This window comes from Mytilus trossulus, chromosome 1 (assembly GCF_036588685.1).
Source record: "Mytilus trossulus isolate FHL-02 chromosome 1, PNRI_Mtr1.1.1.hap1, whole genome shotgun sequence".
In the NCBI taxonomy this organism is placed as follows: Eukaryota; Metazoa; Mollusca; class Bivalvia; order Mytilida; family Mytilidae; genus Mytilus; species Mytilus trossulus.
Genome location: NC_086373.1, coordinates 10542272 through 10569333, shown reverse-complemented (window position 1 = coordinate 10569333; position 27062 = coordinate 10542272). Strand labels below are relative to the sequence as shown.

The 27062-nt window shown below is 31.1% G+C and overlaps 2 protein-coding genes across 8 annotated transcripts in view; both read right to left on the bottom strand.

The window, feature by feature from the left end:
• The window catches only part of LOC134714973 (kelch-like protein 5), a 71405-nt gene extending 57371 nt beyond the window's left edge, over nt 1-14034 (bottom strand). Inside the window, exon 1 of the mRNA XM_063576765.1 lies at nt 14012-14034. The gene's annotated coding sequence lies outside the window, so the exon portion shown is untranslated. The remainder of the gene's footprint in view (nt 1-14011) is intronic.
• Nucleotides 14035-23767: 9733 nt separating this feature from the next.
• LOC134714924 (RNA-splicing ligase RtcB homolog) overlaps nt 23768-27062 on the bottom strand; it is a 20789-nt gene continuing 17494 nt past the window's right edge. For all 7 annotated transcript variants that reach the window (XM_063576647.1, XM_063576664.1, XM_063576638.1 and 4 more), the window contains one exon: nt 23768-25433. In XM_063576647.1, coding sequence (XP_063432717.1) covers nt 25369-25433 — 65 coding nt within the window. In that variant the 3' untranslated portion in view covers nt 23768-25368. The remainder of the gene's footprint in view (nt 25434-27062) is intronic.

Genomic DNA, 27062 nt, shown 5'->3' with positions numbered 1-27062 from the left:
GTGTATTTCTTCTTTATTTTTTTTCTTTCCCTTTCTCATTCATTTCTTAGCTTTTCTGGGGTGGAAATGAAAGAAGAGAGCTGAAATAAACTTTTGGATGTTTTATTTTAACTGATTTCAATAAGGAAAGAGTGATTAGGCCAGGTGCAAAAAGGTTATATTTACACTTTTCGGAACATCTCTTGACTTGCCTATAGGGGTAGGGATGTGTATTGGCCAAATTTGTATGATGTAAAGATGCAATTTTCAGAAAAAATGCATATATCTTTGGACTTGTACTGTACATTACACACACAAAAAATTAGACAAAAAGAACAGTTAAATTTTTTTAAATGCGACAAAACGTTATAAAGAAATGATAGAGAAATTAATTGTGGTCTCGGGCCTAAGAGGTGCATTTCAGCAAATTTTGAAATTATACTTTGACAACTTCTCTGAATGATCTATTGGTATTTATTTGTCAAACTGTATGAGAAGAAATGATTTCCGCTTTTATTTGATAGAAATTTGTAAAAAAAGTCACTTTTTCAGCTGATATGCCCAAAAAGTAGCTTTTTCACTTTTTTCAATAATTTTGCAAAAGCAGCATCCTTAACTTTTCTCTGACATTTTTTTTCTGATATCTATTTGTGTTTGTGGTATTTATTTCATGTGTTTTACTCATTTGTGAACTCTGAACACAAAGAAAAGTGGATAAAAGCATAAAAAGAGTACAAAATGGACTGTTTTAATAGTCTATGTCTAGCGGTCTGTACGAAGCAAGTGAAATAAGAAGTTATATGCACTTAAAAATTGTATTTCTTTAAACAGACTGCACTGAATCTATATCAAAAGCACTTATTACTGGTTGTTTAAACTTGTCTGTTTCACAGAATACCTTTATTTTCTTCTGTTGGATGGCTGGTGGTTAAAATATTGGCATTTCAAGACTGAAATTTCAAGCAGGTTTTAAACAGAAAATTGAAAAAACTTTGCATCAGACCATACTGTCTACATATATAGTTAAAAGCAACAGTCTTGTTACATCCAGGCTTCATATTTGATCATATCTCAGCAAGGATTCGGGCAAAAAGAAGCATATTTCCATCTCTAATATCATTTATATGCAATTAAATATGGAAATATAGAGAACAGCCTAAATTGACAACTTGTTGTTTTAAGCTTGACATTGCTTAAGACCATGTAAAACTCATGTGTTATGCTATTTGAAACTTATTTTTACATGAAAAGAACATTTATGATATGTTAAATGTTTTGTTTTAACTTAAAAACTTCAGAAAATTGTTGTAAGTGGAAAATATTACATTTCATATAAGGCCTCGCTTCATTTGAAAACCTCTATTTTTTGGCATAGACACATATAAAATTAACTTTTGTCAATTTTTTATAAGTCTCATACATTAAGTATGCTATCATTTACTTTGAATAGATAATTTCTTATACATTGAGACATAAAAAAGTGCAATTTGGTGTTTTGGGGGGATTTTTGAAGCCAAAATTTGAAAGTTGAAATTTTTCTATTTCAACGTCACAATTTAGCAACCAAAGTTGAGATATAAAAAATGCCACATTTTCTATAATATATATCACATGGCTTTGAAACTTTGTAAACTGACTCATAATACACTAAGCTTAAATCATGCCAAGTTTTATTGGAATTGGTCAAGTTTTTGGCCCCTAATAGGTGCATTTCAGCAAATTTTGAAATTATACTTTGACAACTTCTCTGAATGATCTATTGGTATTTATTTGTCAAACTGTATGAGAAGAAATGATTTCCGCTTTTATTTGATAGAAATTTGTAAAAAAAGTCACTTTTTCAGCTGATATGCCCAAAAAGTAGCTTTTTCACTTTTTTCAATAATTTTGCAAAAGCAGCATCCTTAACTTTTCTCTGACATTTTTTTTCTGATATCTATTTGTGTTTGTGGTATTTATTTCATGTGTTTTACTCATTTGTGAACTCTGAACACAAAGAAAAGTGGATAAAAGCATAAAAAGAGTACAAAATGGACTGTTTTAATAGTCTATGTCTAGCGGTCTGTACGAAGCAAGTGAAATAAGAAGTTATATGCACTTAAAAATTGTATTTCTTTAAACAGACTGCACTGAATCTATATCAAAAGCACTTATTACTGGTTGTTTAAACTTGTCTGTTTCACAGAATACCTTTATTTTCTTCTGTTGGATGGCTGGTGGTTAAAATATTGGCATTTCAAGACTGAAATTTCAAGCAGGTTTTAAACAGAAAATTGAAAAAACTTTGCATCAGACCATACTGTCTACATATATAGTTAAAAGCAACAGTCTTGTTACATCCAGGCTTCATATTTGATCATATCTCAGCAAGGATTCGGGCAAAAAGAAGCATATTTCCATCTCTAATATCATTTATATGCAATTAAATATGGAAATATAGAGAACAGCCTAAATTGACAACTTGTTGTTTTAAGCTTGACATTGCTTAAGACCATGTAAAACTCATGTGTTATGCTATTTGAAACTTATTTTTACATGAAAAGAACATTTATGATATGTTAAATGTTTTGTTTTAACTTAAAAACTTCAGAAAATTGTTGTAAGTGGAAAATATTACATTTCATATAAGGCCTCGCTTCATTTGAAAACCTCTATTTTTTGGCATAGACACATATAAAATTAACTTTTGTCAATTTTTTATAAGTCTCATACATTAAGTATGCTATCATTTACTTTGAATAGATAATTTCTTATACATTGAGACATAAAAAAGTGCAATTTGGTGTTTTGGGGGGATTTTTGAAGCCAAAATTTGAAAGTTGAAATTTTTCTATTTCAACGTCACAATTTAGCAACCAAAGTTGAGATATAAAAAATGCCACATTTTCTATAATATATATCACATGGCTTTGAAACTTTGTAAACTGACTCATAATACACTAAGCTTAAATCATGCCAAGTTTTATTGGAATTGGTCAAGTTTTTGGCCCCTAATAGGCCCAAGACCACAATTAATGACCCTTCTTTTCGTTGTTCACGAATATAGTTCCCTTTAGTTATAGTGTATTTCTTCTTTATTTTTTTTCTTTCCCTTTCTCATTCATTTCTTAGCTTTTCTGGGGTGGAAATGAAAGAAGAGAGCTGAAATAAACTTTTGGATGTTTTATTTTAACTGATTTCAATAAGGAAAGAGTGATTAGGCCAGGTGCAAAAAGGTTATATTTACACTTTTCGGAACATCTCTTGACTTGCCTATAGGGGTAGGGATGTGTATTGGCCAAATTTGTATGATGTAAAGATGCAATTTTCAGAAAAAATGCATATATCTTTGGACTTGTACTGTACATTACACACACAAAAAATTAGACAAAAAGAACAGTTAAATTTTTTTAAATGCGACAAAACGTTATAAAGAAATGATAGAGAAATTAATTGTGGTCTCGGGCCTAAGAGGTGCATTTCAGCAAATTTTGAAATTATACTTTGACAACTTCTCTGAATGATCTATTGGTATTTATTTGTCAAACTGTATGAGAAGAAATGATTTCCGCTTTTATTTGATAGAAATTTGTAAAAAAAGTCACTTTTTCAGCTGATATGCCCAAAAAGTAGCTTTTTCACTTTTTTCAATAATTTTGCAAAAGCAGCATCCTTAACTTTTCTCTGACATTTTTTTTCTGATATCTATTTGTGTTTGTGGTATTTATTTCATGTGTTTTACTCATTTGTGAACTCTGAACACAAAGAAAAGTGGATAAAAGCATAAAAAGAGTACAAAATGGACTGTTTTAATAGTCTATGTCTAGCGGTCTGTACGAAGCAAGTGAAATAAGAAGTTATATGCACTTAAAAATTGTATTTCTTTAAACAGACTGCACTGAATCTATATCAAAAGCACTTATTACTGGTTGTTTAAACTTGTCTGTTTCACAGAATACCTTTATTTTCTTCTGTTGGATGGCTGGTGGTTAAAATATTGGCATTTCAAGACTGAAATTTCAAGCAGGTTTTAAACAGAAAATTGAAAAAACTTTGCATCAGACCATACTGTCTACATATATAGTTAAAAGCAACAGTCTTGTTACATCCAGGCTTCATATTTGATCATATCTCAGCAAGGATTCGGGCAAAAAGAAGCATATTTCCATCTCTAATATCATTTATATGCAATTAAATATGGAAATATAGAGAACAGCCTAAATTGACAACTTGTTGTTTTAAGCTTGACATTGCTTAAGACCATGTAAAACTCATGTGTTATGCTATTTGAAACTTATTTTTACATGAAAAGAACATTTATGATATGTTAAATGTTTTGTTTTAACTTAAAAACTTCAGAAAATTGTTGTAAGTGGAAAATATTACATTTCATATAAGGCCTCGCTTCATTTGAAAACCTCTATTTTTTGGCATAGACACATATAAAATTAACTTTTGTCAATTTTTTATAAGTCTCATACATTAAGTATGCTATCATTTACTTTGAATAGATAATTTCTTATACATTGAGACATAAAAAAGTGCAATTTGGTGTTTTGGGGGGATTTTTGAAGCCAAAATTTGAAAGTTGAAATTTTTCTATTTCAACGTCACAATTTAGCAACCAAAGTTGAGATATAAAAAATGCCACATTTTCTATAATATATATCACATGGCTTTGAAACTTTGTAAACTGACTCATAATACACTAAGCTTAAATCATGCCAAGTTTTATTGGAATTGGTCAAGTTTTTGGCCCCTAATAGGCCCAAGACCACAATTAATGACCCTTCTTTTCGTTGTTCACGAATATAGTTCCCTTTAGTTATAGTGTATTTCTTCTTTATTTTTTTTCTTTCCCTTTCTCATTCATTTCTTAGCTTTTCTGGGGTGGAAATGAAAGAAGAGAGCTGAAATAAACTTTTGGATGTTTTATTTTAACTGATTTCAATAAGGAAAGAGTGATTAGGCCAGGTGCAAAAAGGTTATATTTACACTTTTCGGAACATCTCTTGACTTGCCTATAGGGGTAGGGATGTGTATTGGCCAAATTTGTATGATGTAAAGATGCAATTTTCAGAAAAAATGCATATATCTTTGGACTTGTACTGTACATTACACACACAAAAAATTAGACAAAAAGAACAGTTAAATTTTTTTAAATGCGACAAAACGTTATAAAGAAATGATAGAGAAATTAATTGTGGTCTCGGGCCATTATAGATCAAGGATAATTTAAGATAGGGGATGGCAACGACAGATTCACCGGTTTTCTTTTTCTTATACGGTAACTCCCTCCTATGTCAGGAAAACCACCAATCTTTATAAAAAAAAAATATATACAGAAATGAAGGACCCTCCATCCAGACTCTCATACATATTTTTGTGTAAGAAAACAAAATTCTATGCAATTATACTTAGGGTTGATCAACTGTATTTTCAACGCCTATTTTCAAAGGAATTATTTGTTTACCCTCTTTGTTATGGTGGTATTAACGTTACACCATTATCCTGTGTTTGGTCATGTGGGGATACTTGTCATATTTAATATGTTAACCTGCTTGATCTCTCAGGCACTTACTCAAAATTTGAAAACAAGCTAATTCAGAATACTTCGTTTGAAATTTATTGAATAATCAAAAGATGAGAATTAATGTGGTTCTTTATCTATAAAAGCCCACTTCAAGTGCACACGACATACACATAAGATGGATCATAGGTATACATTTCCTCAGTCTCAATCTTTAAACAAGGGAATACCCTATGGTGAGCTTATTCATTAGCCTGACAAGAATCGCCTCAATGGTGATCTTATCCTTTAGACAGACAAAGATGCAATGGTGAGCTTATTCATTATAATTGTATAGCTTCAACTGTGAGCTTATTCGTTATAATTGTATAGCTTCAACAGTGAGCTTATTCATTAGACAAGGATAATACTGACAAAGATGAGCTTATTCATTAGACAGGGAAAGCCTTATTGGTAAGTTATTCATTAGACACTGAACGCTTCAATGGTAGGTTATTCGTTAGACAGAGAAAGCTTCAATTGTAGGTTATTCATTAAACAGAGAAAGCTTCAATGGTAGGTTATTCATTAAACCGAGAAAGCTTCAATGGAAGGTTATTCATTAGACAGTGAAAGCTTCAATGGTAGGTTATTCATTAAACAGAGAAAGCTTCAATGGTAGGTTATTCATTAGACGAAGAATGCTTAAATGGTAGGTTATTCATTAAACAGAGAAAGCTTCAATGGTAGGTTATTCATTAAACAAAGAATGCTTCAATGGTAGGTTATTCATTAGACAGAGAAAGCTTCAATGGTAGGTTATTCATTAGGCAAAGAAAGCTTCAATGGTAGGTTATTCATTAGACAGTGAACGCTTCAATGGTAGGTTATTAGTTAGACAAAGAAAGCGTCAATGATAGGTTATTCATTAGACAGAGAAGCGTCAATGGTAGGTTATTCATTAGACAGAGAAAGCTTCAATGGTAGGTTATTCATTAGATAAAGAAAGCTTCAATGGTAGGTTATTCATTAAACAGAGAAAGCTTCAATGGTAGGTTATTCATTAGACAGAGAAAGCTTCAATTGTAGGTTATTCATTAGACAAAGAAAGCGTCAATGGTAGGTTATTCATTAGACAGTGAACGCTTCAATTGTAGGTTATTCATGAGACAAAGAAAGCGTCAATGATAGGTTATTCATTAGATAAAGAAAGCTTCAATGGTAGGTTATTCATTAGACAAAGAAAGCGTCAATGATAGGTTATTCATTAGACAGAGAAAGCGTCAATGGTAGGTTATTCATGAGACAGAGAAAGCTTCAATGGTAGGTTATTCATTAAACAGAGAAAGCTTCAATGGTAGGTTATTCATTAGACAGAGAAAGCTTCAATGGTAGGTTATTCATTAGACAGTGAACGCTTCAATTGTAGGTTATTCATGAGACAAAGAAAGCGTCAATGATAGGTTATTCATTAGATAAAGAAAGCTTCAATGGTAGGTTATTCATTAGACAAAGAAAGCGTCAATGATAGGTTATTCATTAGACAGAGAAAGCGTCAATGGTAGGTTATTCATGAGACAGAGAAAGCTTCAATGGTAGGTTATTCATTAAACAGAGAAAGCTTCAATGGTAGGTTATTCATTAGACAGAGAAAGCTTCAATGGTAGATTATTCATTAGACAGGGAACGCTTCAATGGTAGGTTATTCATTAAGCAGAGAAAGCTTCAATGGTAGGTTATTCATTAGACAGAGAAAGCTTCAATGGTAGGTTATTCATTAGACAGAGAAAGCTTCAATGGTAGGTTATTCATTAGACAGAGAAAGCTTCAATGGTAGGTTATTCATTAGACAAAGAAAGCTTCAATGGTAGGTAAATTTATTCATTAGACAGAGAACGCTTCAATGGTAAGTTATTCATTAGACAGTGAACGTTTCAATGGTAGGTTATTCGTTAGACAAAGAAAGCGTCAATGATAGGTTATTCATTAGACAGAGAAAGCGTCAATGGTAGGTTATTCATGAGACAGAGAAAGCTTCAATGATGAGATTATTCATTAGAGAGGAAAAGTTTCAACGGTGAGATTATTCATTAGACAGGAAAATTTTCAACCATTGAGATTATTCATTAGACAGGAAAAGTTCAAACGGTGAGATTATTCATTAGACAGGAAAAGTTTTAACCATTGGGATTATTCATTAGACAGGAAAAGTTTCAACGGTGAGATTATTCATTAGACAGGAAAAGCTTCAATGAGGAGATTATTCATTAGACAGGAAAATTCTCAACCATTGAGATTATTCATTAGACAGGAAAAGTTTCAACCATTGAGATTATTCATTAGACAGGAAAAGTTTCAACCATTGAGATTATTCATTAGACAGGAAAAGTTTCAACGGCGAAATTATTCATTAGACAGGAAAAGTTTCAACCATTGAGATTATTCATTAGACAGGAAACGTTTCAACGGTGAGATTATTCATAAGACAGGAAAAGTTTCAATGGTGAAATTATTCATTAGACAGAAAAAGTTTCAACCATTGAGATTATTCATTAGACAGGAAAAGTTTCAACCATTGAGATTATTCATTAGACAGGAAAAGTTCTAACCATTGAGATAATTCATTAGACAGGAAAAGTTTGAACGGTGAGATTTTGCATTAGACACTGATACTTTGAATGATGAACATTAGAAAAGTTACTTTACAAAACAAGAATAAAAAACAGAACGAGAACTATTTAAAATAGTAACATTAAAAGCAGGAAGTATTTGCAATATGCAGAGGAGCGATGGAACACCTGAACATCACCCCAAGTGGCACTGAGTGCCTCCTTACTGGTCAGCTTTTTCAGATCTTTACATAGTAACTGTGGGTTGCACATACAATAAGCGAATAAAACACTTTGTGATAAAGCATTGCGGCATTATTAAGCTTCAAGGTCATTCGAGACGGGTTCAATTATGTAACTATGCGGCATTTTCTTTATGATGTTTTTGTTTGCAACTGTATTTTGTATTGAGTGGTAACAGTGTGTATTTCAAAGTGGAATCAAAGTTCCATATCGCCGTCAAATTGTAGATCCAAATAATAAATCTGTATCTTCCCGTTCGATATTACTTAGTAAAGAAAATGCACAGTTAAAAAAACATTTAACACCAGACCAAAAGTTTTTTAAAACAAGACGAAGTTCCTGTATGAGTTCAGTAAGGGAAAAATGAATTCTCATACCTTCAAAATTTTGCACTGGATATGGTATTTTTGGGCATAAAAAAAAAATCCATAAAGGTTTGACCAAAATGTTATTGCATTAAAACACACTGAACGAAATTGTTGATGACGACGACGGAATTTAGGATCGCTTTTGCGACCTTAAATGTCCCAGTGTCTACCAAACAATCGCAAAATCAGAATGTACCAAACACACGACATTGTAGTGTTGAATATTTTTTGTTTAAAGTTAAAGCGAAGACATAGTTTTCGACCTGCTACAGTAATAAGTGCATTGCATATGACAAAGATGCAGGCCCATTCTCTCCTGAATCTGTGGTAAAAAAACATAAGGATAATATTTTAACAAGAACAAAAAGTCGATTGGACTACGAAATGTATGTTTTTTGTTGAGCCTGTTGAAGCGAGATATGGAGATCATACATTTCATCGTTAACATTCAGGAGTCAATTTGTGTTTTTTTTATGCATCAATAACTTTGTCAAACATTCATGGAATTTAATAAACAAAATCTTTTTATGACCAAAAGATAATATTCATTGAAATTTTTTTAAATAGTTTTACTTTTTTTATTCGGTATTTTTCGGCTAAATGGACCCTTTTTACAGTCATTATTTAGATACAGTAGTCTACATGGTCTAAAATTCAAAATTTTCAGCTTTCACTAAATTTTCATATTATCATAGAATAATTAACAAATTTGACAGAAGCTATTTAATGATCAAATTATTTAAAGACAGTATGATATTCTTTCTTCATTTTGTAAGACATCAACTAAGTGGTAAAGGCTTTCTTATGATTAACAAGATTAAGAGATAATATGTGTTTTAATATGTCGTTTTCATTTTCAGGACTTAATTGTTAGATGGACTTAATATTTTCAAATTTTGTAAAGTAAGACATGATTACGCTCACTCTCTTGCTTTTTGGACGATGGTACTTAGTATGTAACTCACTATACAAATCCTTAGGTTTTTTTCAACTTACATTTACAGACAGTCTTGAGTTTTATTTTTTACATGATTATGTAAGCCTTCGTGAATTTTAAAAATTTCGTCATAAGGATATCTTCATGATAAAAAATAGAATATAAAAATAGGATGTAATTGTTTAATTAAAAGTTTAAAATTAGAATAATAATTTTCGTATTCCGCTGATAACATGTTGGTCTACTTTTATAGTCAATATTACACTTTTATAGTGAGTGGCAATCGCAGACGAGACAAAGAGTTTCGAGAAACCCTTTGCGTATTGTTTTCAAATTTTCAAATCGTCATTTTGGATCTAGAGTGTCCAGATTTAATGCAAAATCTATTTACAGACTATAAAAGATGTAAAAAGGTGTGTTAAAGGGAAACTTCGCAAAAAAATCAAAAATTGATATTATGTCCATTCTGTATAAAAATGCTCAAATTTATAAATATTAAAGTTTTATTCCGCTAGATAAGAGATCACCATCGATTTTAAATTTTGAGTATCAGTTCTCGGCCTTCCGCCATTTTGTTATCTTGTCCAAATAAAAATCCGATATGTCTATAAACCACAAAGAAACAAAACTACAGTAACCGATGTAGTCTTAATTACGTGTCTATATCTTGTCAATCGTACGGTTGTTTTATCTGACTAACTTACTTGATACGGACAATGTTCTTATTTTTTTAATAACCATATAGTCTGTTATTTTTAAACTGTTAATATTGGAATCGGTTAAAAAGTCAAAGTTCAAATCATAAATAAGTGTTCCGTGAAAATTGTTTTCGAAAATCTAATTCGTTCATAATTCTTTAAAGTAATATACTTTATTCAAATAAATTAGGATCTTCGCTCCACTGATCACCCGCATGGCTTAAGGTATTACTCCCAAAGGTATTGTGAGGGGTGAAAGGTGACACGTCCAGGTATTCAAGCGATTTCCTGTCGGGCTTGCAAGTTCATGCATCGTTTCACTTCTGTAGGTATTGATCAGTGTACACGGCCGATAACTTATAACTGAACTATCAGGTGCATGTATAATATACATCTCTGTCTTCCGTGTCCGAAAGTGATATAATATACTAGTCATTACTTAACTCATACGCTTGTTTATAATTGTATTATATGTCTCTGGGAAAATGTAATATTTACTCGTTGTCAATAGTAAAGGACATAGTTGGATCGGTAAACGGACAGAAAGTCACAGGACAAAAAGTCACAGGACATAAAGTTACAAATTTGATAGGACGAAAAGTCACAGGACAAAAAGTTGGATCATTCCAGAAATGTTGATTAAAAAAATGTGCGCACTTGTCGACGTATCATTTATACGCCCGGATAGAAAGTTACGGAACTACAGCGCAATTTAAAATATATACATTGAACATAAGAAAGAAACATACATTTTGTGCAAATTGGGGTAAAAGTTTTGTAAATAGACTAGTCCACGTATACTAACTAACCATACAAATCCTTGCGTATACTAATAGTATGTAATCATCCAATTCGATAGACTATTGTATACCAAAAGAAGAAGAAGAAGAAGAGGACCAATTTGATTTAAATACAGGTCGATCTATAACTTGCTTTGGTTCATCGAAGTTATGAACATAGTAAAATCACAGATTTATATATCAATTAGATTGTTCTCGAATAAAGAAAGAAATTCGTCATCACCACAATTGTTCCGACATATGCAACTGGACGTACACTAATAATCCCCGAGGGATGTGAATATTTTCTAGGAAAGCTATTGAGTATTAAAGTTTCAAATCATTTTCGGGATTTATTTTCTTTCTTGATATTCAATGACAGCAAATTTAAAGAATAAACTGCTTTTCAGATATTTGTCCGCTTTAGGGCTATTCTTGCCAGTTGAACAGACTCATAATGACATTCAAAAACAGGGAAAGATGACATTAAATTCGTTGTCTTTTGTTTTTAAACATCTTTGGTCAAATAGTTATTAAGTATTATACGTTGTGAGACAAAGACTATTTTAATAAGGACGTCCCCGATTGTGATTAAATTTGGTTGACGTTTTTCACACTTGATAAAGAATATCTATTCGTAATTTTTCGATTCCATTCCAAGAAGACCTTAAATTTGCTGTCAATTTTTAAAAACTTCTCAAGTAGAAAAATATTTTTTCTTTATTCGTTCATATTATATTCCGCTTCGGTAGAGTTATCTTCAGTGAGTTCCAGTTATTAATTTATACGTGGCTTTTAAAAAGTCTAAATCTAAGTGTTCTCATTCATTTATTTGCCTAATAAAAATAAATAAAAATACTTTGGTAAAGCTATTTATAATTTCTTAAGTTCTCCTTTTTATTAGACATCAATCAAGGACAAAAGGTGTAAATCATTTCAATCGGACATTTGATTTTAGTTTCCCGTCTTTAACCGAAAATTGTGTATTTCTTAGTAAATTAACTTATTTGAATTAAAATAAATAATAGCACCAAACATAATTAAATTATTCCACGGCGATCAATTTTTATTTGTCACCAACTTGAATATATATTTTAAATATGTATATTGAATGCTCCCTTGTCTTATAATTCACTGATCCGAATAGACAGTCACACCTGGCAAGATGTGCCCGAGAGGCGTGGTTAAATACCGAAGTGCAAATAACAATTTACCTTTCAACAAGCCATCTACGAGTATTGCCACAGAACCGTGAATACACACATCGTATCAACCAAGTCATAGCAGAGATAGGAAAAGGTCAATAAGAGTACACCAACATATTGTCTTTACAGATTATTGTACTTTACTTTGTTCACCTTATCAGTCCGAAAATAAATTAATTAAAAATAAATTTATAACTTTTTGTGTTGTCTACAAAAATAATTCGAATATATACGTTTAACATAGAAAATTTATCTCATGAATATGTACAATTGAACGTCTGTGCGTTTTACCTTCTTATTATCGGATGGTTATTTAGATAAAGCGTAAGTCATCGGCGCGCTTACGATTACGTTAAAATATGATTAAAAACTTAAGACTTTTAATGATTGTGTTTTAAATCCCGGCATGCAAAAACCAGGAGAAAACGTCACGAACTCATAATATCAACGTGCAGTACTGATACGGATGATATTTGGACGAATTTTTAAAATAATTATAATTGCACAGATAGCTCAAATACTTATTGAGTAGAACAAATACAAATTGTACATGGAAAATTTACAATTTTTCTTTTAACTTTTTCGAATGACGTTTTTTTTCTGTAGAGTTCGAATCCCAAATATTTTATTGTAAATTTACACATATGACTAAAAGACACTTTTGACTAAAGGAGACGTACCAAAAGTTATACACTTCATTAATATGATATAGAAACCATTCTTTACAAAACCAGAGCATCTTCGAGAAATGAATCACAATTCGGCACTTCAGATACCTTAATTCCTGTTAAATTCGAATCAACAAGTACCAAAAAACCTCTTCAAATTTCTATAGATCTAAAAACCGCGGCTCAAACAGTAATTAAGTACATCGGTTTGTGTAAGTCCACTGTAAGCATTTTTTTGTACAGGAACATCTCGAATTTTCTTTTTGTGTATAATAGTAAGATTTTATAAATTTTAAGTCAACCTTTGAAAAAGTTGGTTTTAATGAAGCAATACTAAGGTGTTCAAAGGATTCCCTCCTAGCGGGAGACCGAGACTCTCTAACTAATCCGGATTAAAAACACGAGGGAGGTCATTTAGCGGATAATCGGACCAAATCACTTCTTAATAGCCCAATTAATCTCTTTTAATAATTAGATAGTGTACTGAAAGGGAAAATAATACGTATTACCTTTTTTTATAAAATTTGTGGCGTAAATCACTAAATGAAATCAGTGCCATACTATATTGTAACGTGTTATATTTGGTTTTGGCACACGCGATCCGACTTGTCTGAAAGGGATTATCTCGTTACATTTGATTCCTTTAAGAAGGTACACACCAAGTCTGGTTCATTATTTCAGTATTAGGCTTCCAACAGGACAGTATCTTTCTAAAGGTTAGTAAAAAAATACCGGTGACTTATTTTCAATGCTGAAAGTTCTGAAAATGCAGCATTAACTCAAACTATAAGTTCTTCACAGATGTTATGACTTTGATGGTACCTTCAAATAATCGACATAGGATGTTCGCTGTTCTTTATGAGTAAAGTGACAATTCGTTTTTTTTAATTTTCTTTTTTTAAATCTTGCCACATATTTTATAAGTTAAGTTTAGAAATTATTGAAACTCAATTCAATTTTATTTAGATTTCAATAGAATAGGGAAAAAAAGAGAAGAAATTTAAGTAAATCTAAGTTTGTAAAGAAGTTTTACTTACTTTGTACCAAACGTCCACCTATCTAACGTGAAATAATATTTGACAAATATAACTTAAGTACCTATTTATTAGTAAAGATGTTGTGGACATCATGTAGGTTGTTATATCATAAGTATATCAGGGTATGTCTACCTGGAATAGCTGGAATACTCCCATTTGAAATAACTAGATGGAAACATCGAACGATTGAATCATATATACATAACTTTTAAGCCAAGCATAGGTGAATGACCGTGACAGAAGCTGTCTATCATTGTACTCTGAATATCGTCTTAAAATACTATTTCGGTGACTTGAATGTGGGTTTGACTAAATAAGTGTTATGAACATGCTTGAGTATATCTTAATATTGGCGTAGGTGTTGTGTCTGAAACTTGATTCTATGTAGATGAACTGTCGTTCGTTATTGCGTAAGTGTTGTGTCTGAAACTTGATTCTATATAGATGGACTCTCGTTCGTTATTGCGTAAGTGTTGTGTCTGAAACTTGATTCTATATAGATGGACTCTCGTTCGTTGTTGCGTAGGTGTTGTGCACAGTTTGGTAATCTATTACTGTGTACTTCAACTACACAGCAAGGGACGGAGAAATATCACCTGCTATACTACTAAGAGGGGGTCGGAAAATATCATCTGTTTTACTACCAAGAGGGGTCGGGAAATATCATCTGTTTTACTACCAAGAGAGGGTAGTGGTATCGTTTGTTTTGTATGTTATAGTCTTTAGAAGATGTATAGCAAAACATCCAATATGGCGCTGACCGATAAAAGTTTATGGGTACAGGGTTTGTGTTGTTACCTTTTAATGTTTTTTCTTCTTGATTCAAACACAAGACGTATTTATAGTAGATGTTTGACAATCTGTGTCATCCGTTCTGTAGTTGATCAAAAGTACTTTACATGGACTAACAATATCCCAGGAGTGCTACAGACAACTGGTTTCAGTAAAGAAAGTATCCTACATGGACTAACAGTAGATCGAAAGTGGTCAAAACATCTGGTTAGAGTAGATATGGACCAACAGAAGTTAAGGAGTGATCCAAAAGAGTGTTGCGTAGGCGTTGTGCACAGCTTATAATTATCGTTGTGTATTTCACCTACCCATCATTGGGAATGGATAAAGTTCTTCATGCTGTATATAGATATATACACAATAGAGTTCGCAGTCACGGGAGGCCTCTGTTACTGAATCATCATATGTGTGTTTCTCGGGCTTGATTAATTACACAAGTTGTATTTTAATGTATAATTGTTAGTATTTGCTTCATATAAATCAGTCATTGAGAATATGTATTAAAACTAATAAGTATTTAAAAAAAATGATCAGCTTCGCACAAATTTTACTTATTTTAAAAAGAAATACTAGACTTATAATATCAAAAATAGTATAACAGTTAACAACACAACGCATAATGAACTATAACGGTAAAGTAAGTAAAATTACAGTCAAAATTTTGACAAAATATGATCTGCTTATTCTTAATTTTATTCTGATGAGCACCTTCCTAACATTAAATCCTGGATCTGCACATTGTTCAGTAGAAAACAGAGAAATATTGATGCCAACGTTAATAATGTAAGACAAATAGATAGCAAATACGAAAAATAAGATTGATAATATAATACAAATAAATAGGAAATTTGAAAAACAACAAAATTTTAATCTGCTAACCGTTTCCCTGTGGTTGAAACCAATTGCAGACATTCTTTTACCACCTTGAAAGTCCTCAAATATTAATCCAATCGAAATTCAATCTCATCCTGAAAGATGGTCCAATATTAAATTTAGAGGGGACAAAATGTTCTCTGATAAAAGTAAGACTGATACAATAAATTGGATAATTTCCCTTTAACCATCCTTCTTTGTGGACAGTTTACAAATTGATTTTTGTCATTTTTTGTCATGAATGGCAAGGACTTATAAGGACTTATATAGAAGGATTCGAATCTCATAATTTTTGGAAAATATGTAGAGAATCGTTGGATTTGAACATATCTTCTATACATTTTTAAATTGCTTATATTTAATCTTATACCTTATTGATAACCATGAAAATTCTTCTGTACATGTAAAAAACATTAAGACTTCAGAAAAAATAAATTTCATCAAAATCAATCTAGAACTTTTTGAGTTTTTTAGCTGAACAGTTGAACTAATTTTTATTGTGTTTTTCACCCAAAATGTAGAATAATGCCCCAAAAATAATTACCCTCCTTTCTTAAATAATTCGAATTACATGAAGAACATGAACATTATTAACCAAATTAACTCTATCAATGTAGGAATCATTTAAGTTTAAGAAAATCTTTATTTCATTAAAATCCATCAACAACTTTTAAAATTTTAAGGTGTACAGTGTGGTTTCTCCAATGATTCTCTACATATTTTTTTTTATCGCAACAAGGATTGTAAAGAAGTTACCTATCCCTCTATATACGTCCCTGTGAATGGTAAGGAGCAGGCTTGAAAAAAGAGCAACCACAACAAAACAGCATGAAAGAAATAGAAATGTTAATCAATCTTTCCTATTCGTGAAAAGTTTATTAACAATATCTTCTTGGCATTATATAAAAAAGAGTTGCTAATGAAGAACAGCAATAGATTGTTTTAGAAAAAAAGTTAATTTTGTAATAACAACGTCTGGTCTCAAAAGCTGGGTACTTACGATTTTCAATCCAATTGAAATTCTCTACAAACTTGTATTTAAATTTTGCTGATATTATGGTTTTATATCACGTACAAAACAAAAAGGAATAAGAATTCTCCTTTAAAATTTCCAGGTTATGGATAACATTAATAAAGAATTACACTTGTGTCAAAGCATTGTGTCTTGTATTTTGAGGACTTGTATCACAATGCATTTTTAGTTTCAAACAAAAGTAAAACTGAATATTTTGTTTCTTTTCTATTTTGAAATTTACTACTTTACTTTTGGCATTGTGAAAGAAACTGCCATAGCTTTGCTTCTGCTGTATGAAATCTACTAATATGTACAGTGGCTGATATCAGAGTGGTTCTGTCTCTATCAAATTTCCCATTGATAAGGGACTTTTTAATTGCACTCATTGTTTAATTATTAAACTAATATTGTTTTATAATACCCTTTGTTTAGCACTTGATTTAAATTAAAAGGGGGGATGAGAACTCGAGTTTATATCCCTGCCCTTAGTCAGTATTTTGTGACCTTGCAGTTGTCTTTAGAAATATCAATAAGTGTTTGTTTTAAATGGCAGACTGCAGACTTTTTGTAGTCTATGGGAAATTAATATTCAGATTGTATATATTTGAGAAAATGAACAGTTTAATTTGACCTTTAGTTTTTAATGATATTCTTTATTGCTAAGAATGTTACTATCTCATTTACTTGTATTCCCTTTTATTAATACCTGTTATAACTGGCTTAACTTGTAATATTTTGTAAGTCATTAATCCAATCTTGTTAAGGTACTGCATTATGAAAAATCCAGAGAAGATTATCAAATATTTAAGTTTCAGTCAACATGTGGTGACACACATCTGTTTATTTTTTTACCCTGAATGCTGAAAAACTTTTAAAATGAAAGGTTCTGGTGGCCAAATGATATTAGTTAGTAACTGCATCCCTAACTGAAGACATTATATCAATTATCAACATCTTACTTTGCACTGGCGGATCTAGAAATTTTCATAAGTGGGGGCCAACTGACTGCCTAAGAGGGGGCCTGCATGCTCCATTGATTCCCTATATAAGCAACCAAATTTTTCCCCAAAAGGGGGGAGCCCCCTAAATTCACCTCTGCTTTGTAAATATTCCAGAAAGTCTCTGTAATAGGACTTACCTATTGCATTTATTGAAAATTTGATATCACCCTGAAAATGTATGACATATTTGCCACTGGACATTAAGCAACCAACAACAATCAATCAATGTTATATTGGTCTATCAATTTGCAAAAAGGTTCATATATTCTAAAGCTTCAAAATAAAGTTTTTTTCCAGCAATACATGAACAAATGTACCATTTTTAATTCTATGTATGTACAGATCATGTTAAAACTCCAATCAAACATAAAATAGCAAATTAGAATATAGAACATGTATTGCAGTGAAAAATTCCCCAAACAAACCAACCCAGACTTGAAGAATTCTCAAGGTGTTAATAAACTATGAGATTATCCAGATTAAGTCCCCAGGAGGTACTGTTCTTTGATTAAAAATAATTTCTGGATTAATTAACTAGGCATGGGGTATTATTAAGTCTTACTGAACTCAAACGTTCTAAATAAGGAATCAACTTGTATAATATACCTATTCAAATGCTAGAACTAATCCTTATATTGCACAATTGTAATTTATTCAGTCTGAAAATGAGTCTTGCACATCCCACAAATGTCCCTTCTTAAAGTTACTACTAACTCAGCACTTCATAATAAATATATCTTCAAAAGATTAAACTTGCGTTAAATGTTGTATAACTGGTTGTAATCATTTGAAATTATGAAATCATGATCTCAAATTAAGCATTCTCTCAATAATAATCATAATTCAATCTCAAACTGTTTTAAGCTTCTCACTAAACTGAAATCCTTATCTATTGTGTAATGCTGTTAACTGAATTAAAGGAAGTCACTTTAGGTTCCAATCGATTGTCATTTTTATGATTTTGAGAAAAAAAATATGCTGAAGAGTGAAGTGAGATTTAAGGGCATACGATACAGTTTTGATCCTGTATTTACAAGTTCATAAAAATTTGCATATAGGCTATTTTTTACCTGATTAAATCAAATATGTAATAAAAAATATACCTTCATGTGCTACTTTTTGCGTAAAATGAGGTCGAAATTTTGTATATTGGTTCGAAATTCATATTTGTGGCCGTAATTTCTTTTTCGAAAGAAAGACATAACTTTTTTGTTATAAAAGATAAAAACAAATTGTTTTTTGTTAAATACTCGGTAATTTCTGTATTTTATAAATATCTTTTAAAAATATGCATTTTTTTATTCAGAAATGACTCATATTTATCAAATGTTCATGAATTGAGGAAAAAACGTAATTTTTTACTGCATGTTTATCACAATTAAAAAAAATCCTCTATTTACAGTTTTATAAAATTTGGGTCACATAATCTCCCTGCAAAATTAAACCAAATGTCGTTTTGAAAAATAGGGGTCCATGAACTCGTTTTCAAATTAAATCAGTTTGAATGATTAAAATCAGTCGAAAAATGCATCTTTTCCCGATATGTCACAGTTTGACGTCGCGAAAATAACAAATTACATTAGCAACGTCATTACCTTCCCTGTAACTGTATCGTTTGCCCTTAAAAACTCATAAAATAAAACATAAGTTTACCGTTAGTAACTTATAAACAAATTTAGGATATATGGTATGATTACCAGTGTAACAACTATCCACAGATGTTCAATTATCATTGCATGACATAAAAATTCAAAATCACATTTTTTTTTTTACATTACAAGCCAAAACCAGATGCTCAAAAGGGCACAGATTTATACGACCGCACAGGTCAAACCCTGACACTTGGGGCAAGTCTGGACACAACATCCAAGCTGGATTCAGCTCTTAATTTGGATTGTGATTAAATAGTTGACACAGCATAGGTTTCTGACACAGAATGGATGTGGTCTTATGAACTAAAAAAATTTGTTTTGGCTTTTGAGCAATTCAATTTGCTGTTGAATATTAATCCTCTCAAAAAAATAAAATTTTGAAGAATTTTTATTTTTATTTCTGAAATCTGAAAAATTGAATACATGATACACATCCCCAATTGTTTTCATCTCCCCTTTTCCCTTATTAAAAAAATGATCTCAAATCTAATTTCTAATGGAGTTTGCAACAAAAACTAATCATTTAAATAAATCATAAAATATTAAAATACAAAATGTCACGGTTAAAATTAATTTTAATTAATAGTAACTTCTAAAAAATTAAATGGGGAATGTGTCCAAAGGGACACAGATGATGCCCCAACTAGCATATAATGTTAAAAATGGACATAACTCAAGAACTGTAAAAGTGAAGCTGTCAAAAATTGAACTTGAACTGAGTTTAGAGGTACTAAGAATTATATAAAAATTTCTTTAATCTTTCCACTTGTAAAGGGGCATAACCCTAGAATGGTAATCAAAGTGCTTGTAATCACTGAATGGCAAAGATTGTTTTAATTTATCAGTTGGTAGTAAAATTGAATATTGCTCATATATTGTTTATGCCATTGATTTAAGTTGATTCAACTGCTATTCTGGACAAAGAAAGATAACTCCAATTTTCAAAGAATAACAATCATGGCTAACCAGATGCTCCGCAGGGCGCAGCTTTATACCACAGAGGTTGAACCCTGAACGGTTGGGGCAAGTATGGACACAACATTCTAGCTGGATTCAGCTCTAAATTTGGATTGTGATTAAATAGTTGACACAGCATAGGTTTCTGACACTGAATGAATGTGGTCTATTTTTTTTGCCTTTGAGCAATTCACTATGCTGTTGAATGTTAATCCTCTCAAAAAAATGTTTGAAGAAATTTTTCATTTTATTTCTGAAATCTGAAAAATTTAACACATGAAACACATCCCCAATTTTTTTCATCTCCACTTTTCCCTTATTAAAAATGTGATCTCAAATCTAATTTCTAATGGAGTTTGCAACAATAACTAATCATTTAAATACATCATAAAATATTAAAATACAAAATGTCCAAAGGGACACAAATAATGCCCCAACTAGCATATAACGTTAAAAAGGGACATAACTCAAGAACTGTAAAAGTGAAGCTGTCAAAAATTGAACTTGAACTGAGGTAAGAGGTACTAAGAATTATATAAACATTTCTTTAATCTTTCCACTTGTAAAGGGGCATAACCCTAGAATGGTAATCAAAGTGCTTGTTATCACTGAATGGTAAAGATTGTTTTAATTTATCAGTTGGTAGTCAGTTGGTAGTAAAAGTGAAAATACATTGTATATTGTATTAAACAATGATTTAAGTTGATTCAACTACTATTCTGGACAAAGAAAGATAACTCCAATTGAAAATTTCTTGCTATTGCACAATATTGTGCAATTAGATATTTCTTGCTATTGTGCAATTGAAATTACTTGCTATTGCACAATACTGTGCAATTGAAGATTTCTTGCTATTGAACAATACTGTGCAATTGAAAATTTCTTGCTATTGCACAATTGAAAATTTCTTGCTATTGCTGAATACTGTGCAATTGAAAATTTCTTGCTATTGCACAATACTTAATATAATAATTTTGAATCCTGATCTGGACCAACTTGAAAACTGGGTCAATAATAATAAATCTAAGTACATTTTTAGATTCAGCATATCAAAGAACCACAAGGATTCAATTTTTGTTAAAATCAAACTAAGTTTAATTTTGGACCCTTTGGATTTTAATGTTGACCAATTTGAAAACAGGTCCAAAAATTAAGAATCTACATACACAGTTAGATTTGGCATATCAAAGAACCCCAATTATTCAATTTTTGATAAAATCAAACAAAGTTTAGTTTTGGACCCTTTTTTGGCCCCCAATTCCTAAACAGTTAGAACCAAAACTCCCAAAATCAATCCCAACCTGCCTTTTGTGGTCATAAACCTTGTGTCAAAATTTCATAGATTTCTATTCACTTAAACTAAAGTTATAGTGCGAAAACAAAGAAAATGCTTATTTGGGCCCTTTTGGCCCATAATTCCTAAACTGTTGGGACCAAAACTTACAAAATCAATCCCAACCTTCCTTTTATGGTCATAAACCTTGTGTTTAAATTTCATAGATTTCTATTTACTAAAACTAAAGTTATAGTGCGAAAACCAAAATTATTCTGATGACGACGTCGACGCCAACGTGATACCAATATACGACCAAAAAATTAAAAAATTTTGTGGTCATATAAAAATAAACATTAAAGCTTCATCAGCAGCATTTTATATTGGCAAATTCCCAATGAAGTTTATTAAACTAAAGTTTTTGGCAAATTTCCAATATACATAATTTAAATGCAGTTTAGGTGAGACATTTAAATGAATTTCAGTTACCAACCTTACACTGCTTTTAAATTATGTTTTGTCCATTAACCTAGAAACCCTTTCCCCCTTTTTTTGCACCTTATTCCTTAACGGTTTGAGCCATAACTCCATAAGACAACTCTTACCATCCCTTTGTGGTATTCCAATATCCAAATTCAAAATACATGGTTAGATTCAGCATATCAAAGAAACTCAAGAATTCAGTTTTTGATGAAATCAAATAAAGTTCAATTTTAGACCCTTAAGACCTCCCTGTGGACCAATTTGATAAGCGGGCCTAAATATCATAAGTCTAAATACATGGTCTTATTCAGCATATCGAAGAACCCCATGTATTCTATTTTTGTTGAAATCAAACAAAGTTTAATTTTGGACCCCAATTTTGACAAACTTGAAAACTGGGCCATAATCAAAAATCTAAGTACATGTTTAGATTCAGCACATCAAAGAAGCCCATTTATTCCATTTTTGTTAAAAATCAAACTAAGTTTAATTTTGGACCCTTTGGAACTTAATGTAGACCAGTTTTAAAACAGGACCAAAAATTAAAGAATCTAAATACACTGTTAGATTGGGCATATCAAAGAACCCTCATAGTTTAATAATTTTTGATGATATCAAACAAAGTTTAATTTTGGACCCTTTTGGACCCTTATTCCTAAACTGTTGGAACTAATAACTCCCAAAATCAATCCCAACCTTTCTTTAGTGGTCATAAACCTTGTGTTTAAATTTCATAGATTTCTATTTACTTATATTACAGTTATTGTGCGAAAACAAAAAAAAATGCTTATTTGGGCCCTTTTTTAGCCCCAAATCCTACTGTTGGTACTAAAACTCCCAAAATCGATCCCAACCTTCCTTTTGTGGTCATAAACCTTGTGTTAAAATTTCACAGATTTCTAATTACTTATACTTAAGTTATAGTGCGCAAACCAAATGTCTTCGGACGAGGACGACTAACGACAGAAACGACATCAACGTCATACCAATATACGACCAAAAAATTTTCAATTTTTGCGGTTGTATAAAAAGTAAAACATTTCTTCCTTTTATTGAGCAGTTTCACAGAGTTTCAAGTATTGTCTATTTTCTTAATTAAAGTTGCATTCATTGTGCATTTTGAAATACATATATGATAAGCTCTGCTGGCACTATCTCATACTCAGATTAATTCAAATGTAAAAACACAGCTACAAGGTTTCAAGTTGATGTGATCATAACTTGATGGGTATCTCTTTTAAAACCAAAATTTAATCTGAGAATGCACACATGCTCCGTGTTGAAGACCGTACTGTGACCTATAATGGTTAACTTTTACAAATTGTGACTTGGATGGAGAGTTGTCTCATTATCACTCATATCACATCTTCTTATATCTATATGCAATGTATGGTATTGCTACAACAGAACCCTCAGATCTTAAAAAACAACAAAACAAAAACTAAAAGCCTTCACCAGGTCAACAATAAGGTGTTCAACAATAGACACATATCTATGTAAACTACGTCAAGCATTAAATGGTCCCAGAAAAGTTGTTAATAGATTCATCTGAGAATATCAAAGATGTACAATTAATACATCAAATTCCTAAATGACATCAACATTAAGATATATCACTAAAGAAGTTCCTGACTTTGGAATCAGGACAGTCCTAAACAAATGGCTAGTGGTACACCATGGAAAAGGAAAAAATACAAGTCAGCTACATAGTAAATTGAATTACTATTACTTTTTTATGCTTTTCATAGTAACATCTAATAACTTAAATAAATTCAACTTGGATTCATATCCTATTATGACTCCATTAATCATAAAGTACATGCATTATTGTAAAATACAGAGAATTCAATAATTTATCAATGCTTTTATTTTTGCCAAAATTATAAAGAAATAGGTATCACAGAAAATAAAATTTTCATTTTAATATATGATAGCAATAATTGCATGCAGCATTTAGAAATATTGGAATGATTAATTTTCCTTACTTCAGAAATTGCAATAATAAGTTTACCTTGCAATAGTTTTATAAATAGAGAGAAACTGAAAATCAGTATTACAATATTTCAATGCAAGGAGTATTGTATTACTTTCTAAATTCACTGCAAATGCTGCACTTATCCAATTTGGATTAGTTTTCTTTTTTAAATGTATTTGATTTAACCTTGAACCTGTTTCAAACAAAGAGACATTACAAACATGTTTAAAAGTGACCTGCATCAGATGTAACATATATTAGCACTAACCAAACATATCACTGACTCAACAATACATCTTTTATATATCAACAATTTGTAATTGTTCATTACCATTCAAAATAGATAAAGATCTTGGAATAGTAAAAGTCTTGTTAGCATGTTGGCCTATGTGCACAAGCTTCTATTCACAATCATGGATTTCTAAACAGTTACACTTCTTAAACATCAAAATATTATTATTTTTTTTTAAATTTTCTTTTTCAACAAATAAAATATAAATATAAGGAGATATGCTAATATTTCCCATGAGACAACTATCCATTGAATTTTAAAAAAAGGAAAAAAAAAGAGAAACTGAATTTCAAAATTCCAGATTGTTCATGTCAATCATGTATTTCATCCTGTCATGTATCACTGTTAAGTTAATCATATCTGAAAATAAAAACTAATTACAAAAAGCCAGTCAACTCTTTTTCACATGTGTGAAAATTGTAAGTAAATTCACAACCAATTTAGCTAACAACGAACATTATCTTTACATGAATTTTGAGTAAATTTAAATCTATAATTTCCGAGATTAATTAATATTGTTCTGATTTTTTTTAAACTCTTAATTGTTTAAAATTTGTAACAAAAATAAAAGATGACATGCAGTTTGTACATAAACTCATAAAACTGGAAATGTCTATTGTAAAATTTAAATATAAAAAATGTACAGGATTTTTACGTGAAATTGCCTGTGTAAATGAGTCGATCCAAATTAATTATACAGGTTTATAATCTTTGGCAATAAGGTGCATGAACAACAGACAACAGTTCAATGCATTAAAACGAACACTTGAGATTGCCTGGAAAAAAAGGTGCATGAACAACAGACAACAATTCATTAAGAAGAACACTGGAGAGTTAAAAGTTTTCCATGTATACATAATGTAAAGGTAGTTATATTGCCCTTCGGTTCTAGATATCAGATCAAGAAACATATTTAGGTAACATCATGATATGGAACACAGGTTTGTAAATGACCATTGCACAATGTTTAATGAGGTCTATATCACACAAGCTTGGATTGATCTACCACCAGCACCATTCTAGCCACGTAACTGTAAGGCTGCATCATCCTTTAATCACAGCGATCGGTCGAAGTTTGATAGCTTTCTGACTTATGCCTGCTGCTTGACCTATAACATGATAAAACATTATTGTTAGATTGTTACCTACAGAACATGTGCATTTACAAGGGAAATGAAACTTTGAAATATCATTGTGGCTAATTGAATAAATTGCTTCGTCAAACGCAAAGGTGCAACCCTGAACAGTTGGGCAATAATAGACACAATATTTGCACTTGATACAGGTCTGAATTTTGATTGTTTTTAAATATTTGACACATAATAGGTTTCTGACAAAGAACTTATATGATTTTAAATTTATATTCAATGTTTTGCTATTTTGCAATACACCATGCTGTTGTGAATTGACCCCTCCCCTCCCCTGAAAAAAAAAAACCCAATTCTTTACTTCAAGATTTGGTCAATATCTCAATTGAAATTTCTAATGGAGTTTCAACCATATTTACCCATTTAATAATTCAAAAGCAGTGTAAGGGAGGTAATCCAAATTTTACTTAAAAGTAATTGTCCATTAAACAGGACATCCTTGTTTCCCCCCTAATTCCTAAATGGTTTGAGCCATAACCTCCAAAGCCAATCAAAACCATCAAAACCATTCCTTTCTGGTAGGGAACCTAATGGTATAATTTCACAGTGATCCATACACCGTTCCATAAAATATTGTCTGGAAAAATGGAAAAAATGCTAATTAGGACCCAATTTTGGCCCCTCATTCATAAACTGTTAGGACCATGTGACAATCCAAAAAATCAATCCCAAACTTTTCTTTTGTGGTTATAAACCTTGTGTTTAAATTTCATAGATTTCATAGATACTAAAGTGAATGTCTGGAAACCTCAGACAACGCCGACGATAACGTGATAACAATATATGACTGCAAAATTTTGCAATCATATAAGAAGGATTATAACTGATTTATTCATCAATGTAACTAAAGCATGAATTGCATGTAAAAATAATTCAAGATTGGACTATCAATCGTTTACTACATATGTAAATATTAATGAGATCAGATTGGTCGGAAAACACTTATATTTTAACTTATCACTATTGAGCTGCTGACCAAATCTGAAAGCCATTATGTTTAGCAGTACTTAAAAAATTTTTAGATTCATTTAACATATCAAAAAATCAAAGTATCAGCAGAAAAGAAATACATATCCAAATGATTCAAAACTTACCATCACCTTATAACTCATCACAATAAAGCTTCTCACAATTACAAAGTCATTCTATGTAGCAGTTTCTGAGAAGAGTGTCAGATAAAAAACAAATGGACAAAGTAATTACAACACTCCCCCCTCAGTACAGATAATTCATACTGATGTTCATCAGTAGAAACTGTTGTTGTTTGTTGATGTGGATCATAAGTGTTTCTTGTTTTTTTGTATAGATTAGAACATTGGTTTTCCCATTTGAATGGTTTCACACAATTAATATTTGGGGCCCTTTTTAGCTTGCTGTTCGGTGTGAGCCAAGGCTCCTTATAATGTTGCAGACCGTACTCTGACCTATAATGGTTTACCTTTACAAATTGTGACTAGGATATAGAGTTGTCTCATTGGCACTAATACCACATCTATATACATGTGTTAACAACATCTGTAACAAATAGACAAGGTGATTGTAACACTGCCCCCCTATTCTTGTTTTGGTATATCATCAGTACAGATAACT